This window comes from Hirundo rustica, chromosome Z, assembly GCF_015227805.2.
Source record: "Hirundo rustica isolate bHirRus1 chromosome Z, bHirRus1.pri.v3, whole genome shotgun sequence".
NCBI lineage: Eukaryota > Metazoa > Chordata > Aves > Passeriformes > Hirundinidae > Hirundo > Hirundo rustica.
The window spans coordinates 62,802,306-62,815,730 of NC_053488.1; the positions used below are offsets into that span (position 1 = coordinate 62,802,306).

Below are 13,425 nucleotides of genomic sequence, written 5' to 3' on the forward strand. Positions count from 1 at the left end.
TTTTGTGCTATATACACTAGATCACTACAAATACACAGGTATTTGACTGTATTTTTCAGTATTTTGTGCTTCCATAAATGTTCAGTCAGACTAGGAAAAGTAGTGTAAAAGCTGCAATTCTATATTTTTACCTGTTAATCCCAGTTTTCACTCACACACATACTTTTCTCATGCATTTTCTAAATTGTTCTTTTAAATATGTTAATATTTAACCAGGGATACATTTACATACTGACTGACAAACTTTCTCAGTGACATCTGCACCTCATCTTGCCACAATGGTTGTTTCATTTTCCATTTAACACATAAGAACAAAGAACTGCAAAACCCAAATATTCCTCAAGTAAAAAATACCTAATCAAAAAGCTACATTTTTTTCTTTTTTTCCCTCAGACACCTGCTTCAAATGCTTTTTTTTTTCAGCATGAAAATCCTGGCACCTCAAATTGTTTATGAAGAAATGCACAGAAGGGCAAACCTATTTGATTTTAAGAATCAGAGTCATCTAAGAAGGTAAAACTTTTCTTCAAACAGTAAAATCTACATTTCAAATATAGCTGGCTTAGTAAAATTGTCTGGAGCTTCCTGCATGGAACCAGAGGATCTTTCCTACTATAAGTAGATCACAAGTAGATCGCTCCTGATGTAAAACTGAGGGAGAATGTTCACATATTCTCTTTTTCAAGGTTTTTATATAGAAATCATTTTTACAGTTCTTCATTTCAATATATCTGTCCTACAGAATCTTCTTAGAGGGAAAAAAAAAATACAAGCTGCCTTTTGGTTCCGCTGCTCATTTGATAAGAAGAAAAATATAAGGATTATTCTTATCAAAACTGAGGCTATCGGGCTCCATTACTTACCAGGTTCTACCAGCATTATTAGCATTAATTTTGATCCAGCACAAGCATACTTTTTTGCAAATCAACAAAATCCTCTTTTATGCAAGTAAACAGACAGATGTCCCTTGTAATGTATATTCAAGTGAAGGAAGTTATACAGAATGAGGGGAAAACCACCTGAAACATTCCAAAAAGTTCTTGTTTTCACCAAATACAGAATGCTTAAGTCGCCTTACTGCTTGCTTTTCTGTTGGGTTTTTTTAAGTTGTTTTTCTCAGCCATACTGGACCTCTGTATGCTTGAGTCTCCCTAAGGACCATGTGTAACTATGAAACATCAATTCTATACTAAGAAATTCAGCATACAACCCCACCACTGCCCTGTTCCCTCATCTATATAAATGCTCTTTTGTATATAGGCACTTTCAGGAAATTGCCCTCCTCCTCCCCCCTCTTGCTCCCCACTGTCCGAATCCCTCTCACAACCCCCTCCCGATCAACACTAGGGAATAATTGCATTTTTGCTGGAGCACTTCCAGCCCCTCCACACGTTCCACTCCAGAAGCAGCAGCACGCGGTAGCTTTGGCACACTCCTCTATTTTAACACACACACACATGCACACGCACGCATATGAACACTCATCTGCAGGGAAGTGGCATTAACCTTATTCCCAAAATAATGACCTTTCACTTCGCCCCCATGCAACTTCCTCTTTTGCTGCAAAATACTGTTCTTCCAAATTGAAAGAAACCTTCCTCTTTCGACATTCGACTACCACTATTTTGAAACACTGTTTCTTCCACTTATCTGCAACTCCATGTGTAAGTAAATTACAATTGCCAAGACAGACAGATATCCCTGGGTGCCAACACTTCGGTCACTTCATATCCGGCAAAATCGGCAGGACTCCGAACAGTTTTGCAAAGGCCTTTTCTCCTCCCCTTTGAATACCAGAAAGCTAAAGAGAGCAGAAACTCTCCTCCATGCTCAGAGAAGCAGCGGCATATTTCCTTTTCTGCAAAAATTAATAATTAAAAACCGTACCTTCCTTGGGTTCATCGGCTTCTGAACTCATGGTGTCAGGCGAGGCTCTGGGGACCAGATTAACGCTGACGTGCGCGCAGAGATGCAGCCGCAAGCCAACTTCTCTCCCCTGCTCGCTCTCTTTCTCTCTCTCTCGGAGGGGAAGGGAAAAAAAAAAAAAAAAGAGAGAGAGAGGGAGGGAGGGGGGGAGAGAGAGGGTTGGGGTTTTGAGGGGAAAAGTCTACGAATTCAGCAAATCACAACTAACCTACTCGAAAAGGATCCCGCCCCTTTCTCAGCTGCACACAGGGACTATCTGCAAAAACAGCACCTTCAGAGGAACACCGATTTTACTCTCCAGCTGTTGCCGTTTATAAATCTTATTCTCCCCAGTCTGTAGGAAGGGTGGAGTTTTTCACTTGTTGCAGCTTGCCAACGTGGTATGAGAAAGCAAGCAGGAGAGGCCAAAAAAGCCCTGAGTGTACTGCAGCGTCTGATTGTGGTGACTGACAAACACATTGGGGCTCCCTTAACTTGCCGGAAAATCTATTTTAAATAGTTTTATTTTTAAGCCTAAATTGTACATTTCAACACTGTTTGCTATCTGTAGCCTCCGCAATTACACTGACTAATACTGGATGACTTAATACGTACTTAAAGATGAGAAGTAGCAACATTTTTTCAGGTAGTTTAAGCGAAGTAATTTTCTTTCACTTATGCTCGGTGCATGGTGCCATCTACCCTGAGACTAGCACGTCACCTTACATTCTAGAGAAAACTATCTGGTTTCTTTGTGCTACAGTTGCCCCACACAGATCCCAGAAAAGATTGATATTTTTAACCACTGCACGATACCGTTTTAAAGCAGAGAGAACAGGGGTCTTTTGCAGCTACCTCACAGTTTGTAGTGCGTCACACATGTCTTCAGTGCAAAATCAGGGGGAATTACTTGGAACCCTATTCTCAATTAGCACAGCCTCCAGCAAAATCATTTTCCTAGGGAACCATCTTCCCCTACTTACTCATTCAATGGATTTTTAGCACAGTGAACAGGACAAAACCTCGCTGGAAACGTGACTGCTCTGACAAAAGGAGAGGTGTGGTCTCTCAAGTGAAGGCCTGATGGCACTGCCAGCTAGCTCCAACGTGCAATCAAATTCTCACCTACCTCTCTGTCTCACGGGGTTAAATATGTGGGCCACAAGGGCTATCAGGGTCTCCCGGAGGTAGCACCATTAACAGCTATTAACAGTTAGCAAATGTCTTACTGTAGAAGTAAGTGTATTTCACGGTGAAGTCAGAAAGAGCCAACACTGTCAGCTGCTCTGCACTGGGGCACAGAGGGAAAAAAAAACCAAAAACAAAAAAACCCCAAACAACAACAACAACAACAAAAAAACCACAAACAAACAAACAAAAAAAACCAACCACAAACCTGTTCAGATTTTAACATTCCCTTGTAGTCGTTAAGGCTTAAACACTCACAAAGCTGGGAAGACCAGATGTAGGTATGATGGTCTTGTAAATAACACATACAGCATGAATTCTTTACCTACAGCAAAGCTGCTCTGCGGACTGGGGTAAATAATACTTCAGAATGCACAAAACTGCTTTAATCCTATTTGCTGCTGTTTTATGAAAAGGACTGTCCTTTTCCATGTACTTCTCCCACACCTAGGAAAGACAGATTTAATTTTATTTAAAGGCTTTTGGTGACATTGCCAATTTCTTGTTTAGCAATACACATAATTCCATGGGTTCCTTAAAGATAATCCTTAAGAAGCTACCTGTCTCCTACAGCCCTTATCACCTCCTGTGGTGTACAATGCTGCATCCTTGAAAACACAGAGAATGAAAATTATTATTACAACACGGAAGTAGCTAAAGAAGCCACATTTTCAAGGTAAAAAAAAAAAAAAATTAAAGTACTAGTTTAGGGCAATTAGGAGATAAAAACCATTCAAATAACTTCACACAGAACAGACAAGAAGCAGGGAGAAACATAAAGTTAGTCCAGAACAACTGCAATAGCCTCTGGGGTCCTTTAATCAAAGGAAGTGTTGTAGAGAGATAGGAATATAAGCCAGCATCAAGATCCCTGCACGATCCGATTTACATACTAGATGGATGCCTTTTGTTATTTTAGATGACACAGAGAGGTAATAAGACTTGTGATTAAATGTCAGCAAGTTTTGCAAATTAGGATTTCTCAAATCTCTCAGAAACTTTATATCTCACTGGACAGATAACAAAAATACGCTGATTTAATTTTCTTTCTTCCCTACAGAATCAAAATCACATCTCCTCACACAGTCCTATTACTCCTCCAGGGTCTAAATTCAGACTCAAGAAATTGGGTTTTCTTTTGTTTTGGTTGTTAGGCTTCTTAAAAATATATACACTGGTTGAAAAGACTCCAACCTCGCTAAAGACTGGTTAGGTACGTAATTTTCTGCTCTCAGGTTAAGCAGGGACTTGTACTGGCATACAATAATGCAACATTATCACCTTTTTCAGAGTCTGCACCAAATCAACCTTATTTATTTTACTTAGAAAGACAGCAAAAGTAATGGAATGAGGCAGGTTAAAATTAAGCAGAGTCTGTGAAATACTGGAGCCCAGGTAACAGATGACACTGCATCTACAGGGAAGTGACATTTATCAAAGCATCCAGATTGATCTGGATCTCACGGTGAGTAAAAAGGCTGGAAACTCCAGAAAATCCATCTTTAATGATCTAATCTATGCATGTGATTTGGAATAGGAACAATGACAAAAAAAGAATGACAAAAATTCCCAAAACGTAATTTAATTAGTAGGTGCAGCTAAATTTCATAGGACAGATTCTCTTACAGAAAAGTACCTTCCTACAATGAAGACTTAAAACCCATCACACATTTGGACAGACACTGTCATGGAGGGAAGGCCAGAATTCCCAGAAGAAAATGAAATCGTCTGTGTGCAACACACACACACACACACACACACACACACACACACACAAAAAAAAAAAAAAAAAAAAAGGCTGACATACTTCAGCGGCTAAAAGCCTAAAAGCTTCAAAGCTGGGTAAGATAAGGAGAGTATGGTGCTTTCCACCCTTCTCTGCTGAAACAAAAAAAACTTCTGGTTTTACTTTGCAAAAAAAATTTAGCTAGTTTTGGTTTGGCTTGGCTTTTAACTCATTATCTGTAAATTGTCCTGACTTCTGCTAAATCCTAAGGGAGGGTTACCACACCAAGAGCAGACTAGAGCCAGGCCCCGGCTTACTACAGTAGTACCTGGGGAGTTGTGAAGGGATGGGTCAGCATATCCCCTGTCCAGCTCAAAACCCTGCTTATGTCTTTTGCCACAATCCATGCTGAGACAGCTCTTTTTACAGAAGGATTTGTTCATTAGATACAGAAGTTGCAAATCCTATTATGTATTTTGTAAGTATATAACAGAAATAATAACCATCTTAGTGGAAAAAAAAAAAAAGGTGCTAAAATTGTTGCAAGAACACTCTGAAATATCAAAAAATATTATAATGTTTTATTTCATAAAAAAAGAGGAAGCAGCACCACTACCAGAAAAGTATCAGCAAGAAGCTTTCAAAGTTCTTGGCAGCTGCCATGGAAGCAAGACTAAATCTTCTACCGCAAGAAAAACCCTAGAATAGTTCTAGAGAAGGACATGGTAATGTCACACTTCGAACATTACACATTCATGGGTTTAAAAAAAAAAAAAAAAAAAAAAAACACCACCAAACAAAAAAAACCAACACAAACAAACAACCAACAAACTTCCCCATTTTTGTTAACATAATTAAAGTTGTCTGTTGAAGGGCTTCTGCTCTTCCAGAATGCCACATTCAATGGGCTGCAAACCTTTAAACAATATAAAAATATGCCCAACTACAACACCTTGATGCAGATGATAATCACCAGTCCTTTTCCCTAAATCAGTCGTGTGTCTTTTGCTGACTGTTACTTACTGAATTATTTGAAGCCACATGACAGACCCAAATAACAACTGAGGAGATATGGATTTCCCACCACACTCCCAACTGCAAGGAAAAGGTGTACATATAAACTCTGCATGTGATATGGAATAGGAAGGGCAAAACAAAGAATGACAAAATCTCTAAAACCAGAATCAGTAGACACAACAAAATTTTGTAAGACAGATTCTCTTACAGAAAATAAAAGTAACTTCCTATAATGACGGGCTTAAAACCCACCACACATTTGGACAGATAATGCTGCAGAAGGCAGGCCAGAATACCTAGAGGAAAAATACAAGGAAACCTTTTGCCATTTCTCTTTTTATCTGCAATAAGCTGTTGTACCTATTTCTGATACTAGAAGTTAGGGTTAACAGATTTTTGGGTTAACAGTTAAGAGCTCCTGAGGCTCTTCAATGCATGTGGATTATAGGTACATGATGCAAGTTTTAACAACAGAATAAGGAGAACATTGGATACTGTAGTGAATCACTCACATATATTATTTTTTATGCATACAAATTTCAAAATGCACTGGGAAAATATATGCCACACTATAATGCATTTCACTAGTTCTCAAGAGTTTTAACTTTTTCTCAAGCCAATGTTCTGAGAGAGAACAAGATGTAAGATTGTTATATGTAAGTCTAAGATTTTCCAAGCACAAAAAAAGGCACCAGGTCTGGTCTGCATACATGTATGGAATCTCCAAACATGCTGCCCTCTTATAAGGGCAACAAGATGCTTACACAGTATCTCAGGAAAGAAAAAAACCTATACAAAAAATGGGAATTTTTTCCTCCTAGAAATAATAGGAAAATTGTAAAATTCAAGTCTGGAGGCCACGCTGAGATATCATTAGGAAATTAACTGTAGCTACTGCTTCTGCAAGTCATGCCTTAATAACTTGCAGATTTTACCTGAAAGACCTTTTTATAGAAGTTACTGATTGAGTAAGTAGGCAAAGACAGCACTGAGGTGTGCCCTCGACTTGCTTTTTGCTCCTTTCCTGCATTCCTTCCAGTATCACTGCAACATCTTCCTCAGGCAAGCAGATCATAATTGCACTGAGTTTCAAGATGCACAGATTTATAAAACAGAAAATATTTTTGTTTTCTAGCTCTTCTCTATTAGTTCAGACTGGTGGGTGAGCTCTCAGAGCACTGAGATCTTGCAGCACAAAAGCAGGATCTGCTGCTTCTTCCAGCAATGTCCATCTCCTTGGATGCAGAAATCCCCCTGCCAAGCTCTCAGGTGCCCAAGGGTGCAACTCTGACCTGCAGTCTGTGCCTTCTGCTGCCACTACACATGGGCATGAAGCTGCACACAGACATCACATGTGCAGGATGGGGCATGGGGAAAGTGTAGAGAGGGTGGTACAGTCACAGAAAAAAAAGTGAAGCTTCAGCTTTCTTGTCAAAACAAAGCATTGTATTATGCCCACTTTAAGTTGTTCTGCTTTCAGTTATGCACTTAAACAGTTGCAAGCAGACCAAGCAAACCAGGCAAACCAAGAAGTTATTTTCAAGTTATTTCCTAACACAGAGGTAAAGCAACACCATCTATAGCTGTATTACTTCTACTATTGCAAAAGAAAGCGCCATATGCACTGTCCGTGAGGTGTGTGCGCAGCAAACCCAAATTCCAACTCTTATGCAATTCAATTATTTTGGAGTTGGGTAAAAACAAAACAAAACAAAACAACAACAACAAAAAAAAAACCCACAAAAAACACAACACCAACCTTGATTAGCTGTGTGATTTTAATAGCACTATTTATACAGTTCTCTAAGTAAGATATTAGGTACAATAACCTATCTGTTGCTGTAGCCAAACTTTACTACTGTTTTATCTTCTACATAAACAAGACATATATCAAGATAACACAGACAGTGCTTAGCTTATGATCAATGTCAAAAATACTGTTTTCAGCAGTATTCATTGTTTCCATGTAGCACCACAACTTTAAGTTGGTTATATATGTTACATATGGTGCAAAATTTTAAACCAATTTTTCTACATGCACTTAAACTATCAGGTAGTTTTTATCTTAGGAAAATTCAGCCCATGAAAGCCAGAAAAACAAAATAAATAAAAGATTAGCAGGTTGAGCTATAATCCAGACGTGAAAAATATGTGTACTCCTGGGTTTAGTCTGATTGTTGCTGTTTGTTATTCCTTAACTCGTTTATTTCCCTTTTGCACAACAGACTTCAAGCCAATGCAGATTACAACGCAGACTACAGCACTTGCTGAAACACTTACAATACCCCCACCTGTTGGGGAAACCCATGAATGATACTCTAGTGTGTGTTTCCACCATGTGGTTAATAAATTATAGAAGCTAACAATAATAAGTTAACAAATTATAAAAACATGTCATTGTCACCTGATAATTTTACTAGGGGATCACTCAACAGCATTGCACCATGCTTGGCATCCAGCACTTCATTCTTTTCTTCTCTCCTCCCCATGCTGCCCTCCTTTCCTTATTCTAGACCTTCCTGTTAAAACATCTGTTTTCCACCTGCTACTGGTGTACTGAGGTCTGTCCATACTTTCATTTCCAAATGGTGAAAGCAAAATATGACAAATCTGGTGCTGAATGAACCCACACCACACTGCTGGTGTGGCCCTTCAGAGTGAGCAAAGTCTAGGGCTTCACCACAGAGTAAGCTGTACAAAAGTGTGTCTGAAGACCTCCTTTTGACAACAAACGGGCCAAATGAGCAGCAGTATGGGATGGATGACAAAATAATTCATAACAAGCCTACCAAGTGAGGGATAGGAAAAAGCAGCAGATGGGGCGCAGATCCTAGATTCTTTATGTATGCAGTTAAACTTCCCTAACAGACAGTCCTCACCCCAGCTCTTCTCCCTGACAGAAAATGGATGGAGAGAGGGCAGGAAGTTATGTGCACAAAAGGCTCCATAAAGTTCAACCTGCTTTATATTGAACATAACTTTGCTACAACATTTGAAAGTCCTATCTCTGCAATACCCATGACCACATTTATAAATATTCAGAGCTGACAGCACAAGAAGACGCAATAGTAACCACTCTGCAAACTGTCAAGACAGCATGCAGTGTACATCTTCCAAAGTGCTGTCCTTGTCACAAACATGCTGATATTTTAAGTTTCCAAATAGTGACAACAGTTGTTTTTAAAGCTATTGTGGACTCTACTCAAAACTTCTGTGATTAAGAGGTGAAGAAACTCCTTTACTTAGTCTCAAAATGAAGCTTTCTTCATAAATTTTAGCTGCATCATTAATTGTTGGATTATCAGTCACAGCACAGTCTCAGCACAGGTCTGGGATGGTGGCTCAGACTGATCCCTGCCTTTCAACCTCACAATGATCATTGTTCTTTACAGAACAGCACATTGCCAGGGTACAAGACTGCTCTAAACTCAGAAGGGGTTTCACTGGCATATCTTTTTCTTTCAAAATCACTCTGAAAATTTACACACAAAGTAACACCATGACTTCTGAGATGTGAACTCTGATATAGTTCTGATTTCTTGTCACTACATACCATGTTGCCAAAACCCACTAATAATAAAAGATCTTATTCTAGTCACATAGATGCCGTGCACTGAGAGTAGCTAACTCATCCAGAAGTTAGCAGTTAGTGAAGACAAATTTTCAGTGTGTAAGGAGGAGTAAAACAATTTCTCAAGAGCAAACATAATATTCAATGGTTTGGCTCTTATCATCATGGCTTAACCCTGACTGGCAACTGATCCCCAAGAGCCACTTGCTCACTCCTATCCACAGGGAGGGTTTTTTTGTTTGGTTGGTTTTGTTTGTGTTTGTTTGGGGTTGGTTTGTTTGTTGGTTTGTTGGTGGAGGAGGTTTTTTTGTGTGGTTTTTGTTTGTTTGTTTGTGACTTTTTTTTGTTTGTTTTTTGTTTTCCCTGCCAAAAAAGATTATATAAGACAATGTTGAACAAGTGCTAGAAATTCAGTACACAACGAAATCAGGAACTTATCATTTATGAAGTCTTAGGGGGCAGATTTTCAGCACATTCTTTCTTTGGTTTATAGTAACACTTTCAGAACTAAATCACACCTGAGAAAAGAGCACTTCAGACTGGTCCAAGTGAGACTGTTTATCTACCAGCAACACCATCTTCCTCTTTTTTCCTCTCCATCTACCATGCCAACATGTGGTGTCATTTACAGCCATATGTAGTTAACCTTGGTTTTGGTGCTTTTTTTGGCTGGGAGAATTTAAACTACAACTAGCTCTCTCTTTTTTGTCCTTTATAAAAATATATATATAATAAATTAATTGCAGCTAAAACTAAGTATTTGTCTCAAAAAGACAGTCTTGGATGATCTATAATCTAGTTATAACCACTGAAAATCCATACCTTGCTCATTTTCCCCTCTATTAAGCAAGCTTACATTAGTGAACAATGTTCACACAGATTTCATGTGTAAACTCTGGTTAGCATTTCCACATTGCATTAAAAAGTCAATATTGGACTTCTATTGATTGCTTTCAGTTCCAATTAAAAAACACAAAACCAACAAAACACATCAGAATTTTGTTGGACTCCAAATAAGTTTATTTCACAGAAGTATATCTATAACTTCTCAACGATTTTATCCTCTTTATAGGAAACTCATACTTCATACCTTAGAACGCTTTAGCAACAACAACACAATTTGCACTCTGGGGCTCAGCTAAACTGAGTACCACTTCACAGAGTTATTGCAAGACTTTCAGGAACTATTTCAAGTATTCAACTTTAAAAAAAAAAAAAAAAGTTGTGGATAACAAGATCTGAACAAAAATTCTTAGCCTTGTTGCTCAATATCTTTTTTACAGGAAACTGAATTGTGGCACACACTTAAGATGATTTACTTATTCACAAGGATGGTCTGTCAGGGTTGTGCTTCTGCAATTCTTCCTAAAAGCTTAGGACTTTAAAGTGAGTTTCCAAAATCTGAGACAATATGAACAATAGTTACTATCTCTGTCCACTAGAAAATAAATGGGAGAAGAGAAAGAATAAAGACTACCACTGACTCCGCACACAAGGAATGAGGCACTTGGATCAGAAATCCCACATAACAAACTTCTGAGAGTTGCACTGAGGTCAAGTCTCTTAGAAGAGATCCACCTGCTCCCCTCTGTGCATCCTACATCCATCTCACTCAGATATGTCAGCAACTGATACAGGTCATGGAGCATTTGCTAATGGCTTTTGGCAATGCCATGAGATGGCAACAGCACCCTGATTAAAAAAGAGCAGGTCTTCTCGAATGAGCTTTGCTCATCTAGGGAACAGAGCAAGAAAGCATTGGTTAAAATGTCAAGCAAGAGGCTCCCCATACAGCCCTGCAATAGCATTTTATACTGCAACTCAAGAAGGGCTGCAATTCTGTTTCATACATGCTGGTACTGCAGATCTGAAGAACTAAATGCTTCTGAAGCAGTGGACATCACCTGAAATCAGTCAGCAAAACACCAGGTAACAGTACAAAATACCTATCATTTTTTTTCCCAGCCCAAATACCAGATAGATTTGAAAAAAAATTGGGTACATCTAGACGATACCTACATTACAAGGGCAATATAGCACATGATGACAGCTTGGCTCCATGAATTTAAAACCATATTGAGATTTCAAGTATCACTTCAAAGTATGGATACAATTGTGCTACTAATGAAGCTAACATATTGCTCCCAGCTTTTGCCTGCAATGACATCGTTCAGACCTGCTCTGCCCTCTATGTTTTTGCCTTCCCTATCCTGCCATTGCCTTTCTAGGAATGGGATAATGGAACCGTTTTTATCCTCTTGAAGGGGATGTGTTTTGTTACCTGTAACTCATCTTCCCAGCTACAAAGTCAGTGCCAGCATTTCCTCTAATCAGACATGCAGAATTGTTTTGCATGTCAAGTTGGTGGAATATTGCGGGGGTGGGGGGGGTGGGGGGGGGGCAGAGGGGCAGTGCTGAATTGAAATGCTCATCATAAACCAGGGATGCCATGTATAAAGATTGCACATGCAACCTCAATTAGATCTGAAAAACATCCCCAAGTATTCAGCTTTTCTTCATCTTACTTCCACGAAAAGACAGTATCTCATTAGTTTCATGAGAATTCAAATGTTCAAAAGATGTTTTTCTTTTAAAATTAAGAGCAACTCAAATGGTGGCAATAGGATGGTATACCTAAAATTAGGTAATAGTTAATTACTATTGCCTACTATGCTTTTAGATGTGTATGAAAATAAAAATTACTAAATCTATTTAGTAGAAGTTTTCTACTAAAACTACTAATTTTCTACTTCCCGGTTAGCTTAGAGCATTTAATCCTAAATGCATGACAAATGCATTTACATTCCCTATGAAAAAAGATGAAGCAGGAACTGTCACCACTAAAAACATTACCTTTACTCAAAACAATGCTATCTAGGCAAGTAATTTTTCCCCAAAATCGTTATCTGTATTTTAAGCCAATGCAGAGTTATCAAGTTCTTCATCTCTGTAAGTGAAATTGTGAAATTGAAAAATAAAATCTCCATTAACAAATCTCCATTACCAAATACCAGACATGATATGCTTCTCTTAACTGAAACAAAGAGAATAGTACTAAGGAACACATTAACTGAAAGCACTAAATTAGCATCTATTTAGCATCAAGCTCCTATGTTCACTTGGCTATACAGCTGTTTCATTCAAAACAGATTTTTACAACCAAACACTCTTACTTGATCTCAGTGCAGTTGGCTCTGTGTAGAAAACAGTAGAAAGTCCAGCTGATGAATAGAAAAGCAGAGCTGAAATGTGGCATTATGAGGCCAGGGTACAAATACATTCGACTCAAAGCCTTCCCAAAACAGATTTCAACATCTACATAACAAAGCCAGCAGGAGCTTACCTGACAGTAAACAGTGAACATGTTTGGGCAACATAATACTAAGGCCATCATGTTTCCCCATTTCCTGAGAGTTTGCTTTCATAATCCTCTGTGGTTTTTACTCCACAGTTTATACTATAAATGCAGACTGACCTTCAAGCTTGTGACCAATTCTTGACAGCTCTTCAATAATTGCTGCACAAATAATCTATTTTCAAAATCTCTATGGAATTTAAACACAGCAGACTCCATATGTAGATACCTGGAAATCTAGAAGTAAGTATATCAGTCCATCAAACAACATGGATGAGGGATTAAGAAGTGAAAACTTCTCTGCAAAAATCACGGGCACGACAAAATAAAAACAAGAGCAGTTTTGATCCTTATGACTGAAAGGAATAAACAAAAATTCCATCTTTACGCCAATATTTATTAGAAATAGGTGAAATATAAGCATTTAATAGCGAATGAATGTGTAAATACTGGAAAAAGTTAACTACTACACTAAAATCTGCAAGTACTCAAGACAAGTAAAGAAAACTGTCTAAATATAAAAAATAAAAATAAAAAAAAAGAAAAATAAAGTCCTTTAAAAAAATACTACTCAAAACTGGTATTTTGTGATGACTGATGACAAACACTGTTGCTTTGTCTTAGATTTGTGAACTTGACATATTTTTCTGTTTCTCTAGTTTT

At 38.3% G+C, this 13,425-nt stretch overlaps 1 protein-coding gene across 7 annotated transcripts in view; it reads right to left on the reverse strand.

The window, feature by feature from the left end:
- Positions 1–13,425, reverse strand: part of TNFAIP8 (TNF alpha induced protein 8) — a 55,943-nt gene that overhangs the window by 18,234 nt on the left and 24,284 nt on the right. Inside the window, exons 1-2 of one of the 7 annotated variants that reach the window (XM_058424070.1) lie at positions 2,761–2,778; positions 1,888–2,017 (exon numbers count right to left, since the gene is read on the reverse strand). The exons of 4 other annotated variants lie outside the window; for them this stretch is intronic. In XM_058424070.1, coding sequence (XP_058280053.1) covers positions 1,888–1,918 — 31 coding nt within the window. In that variant the 5' untranslated portion in view covers positions 1,919–2,017; positions 2,761–2,778. Of the gene's footprint in view, positions 1–1,887; positions 2,018–2,760; positions 2,779–13,425 lie in introns of those variants that run through there. 2 more of the 7 variants (XM_040091252.2, XM_040091256.2) reach the window with 2 other exon arrangements.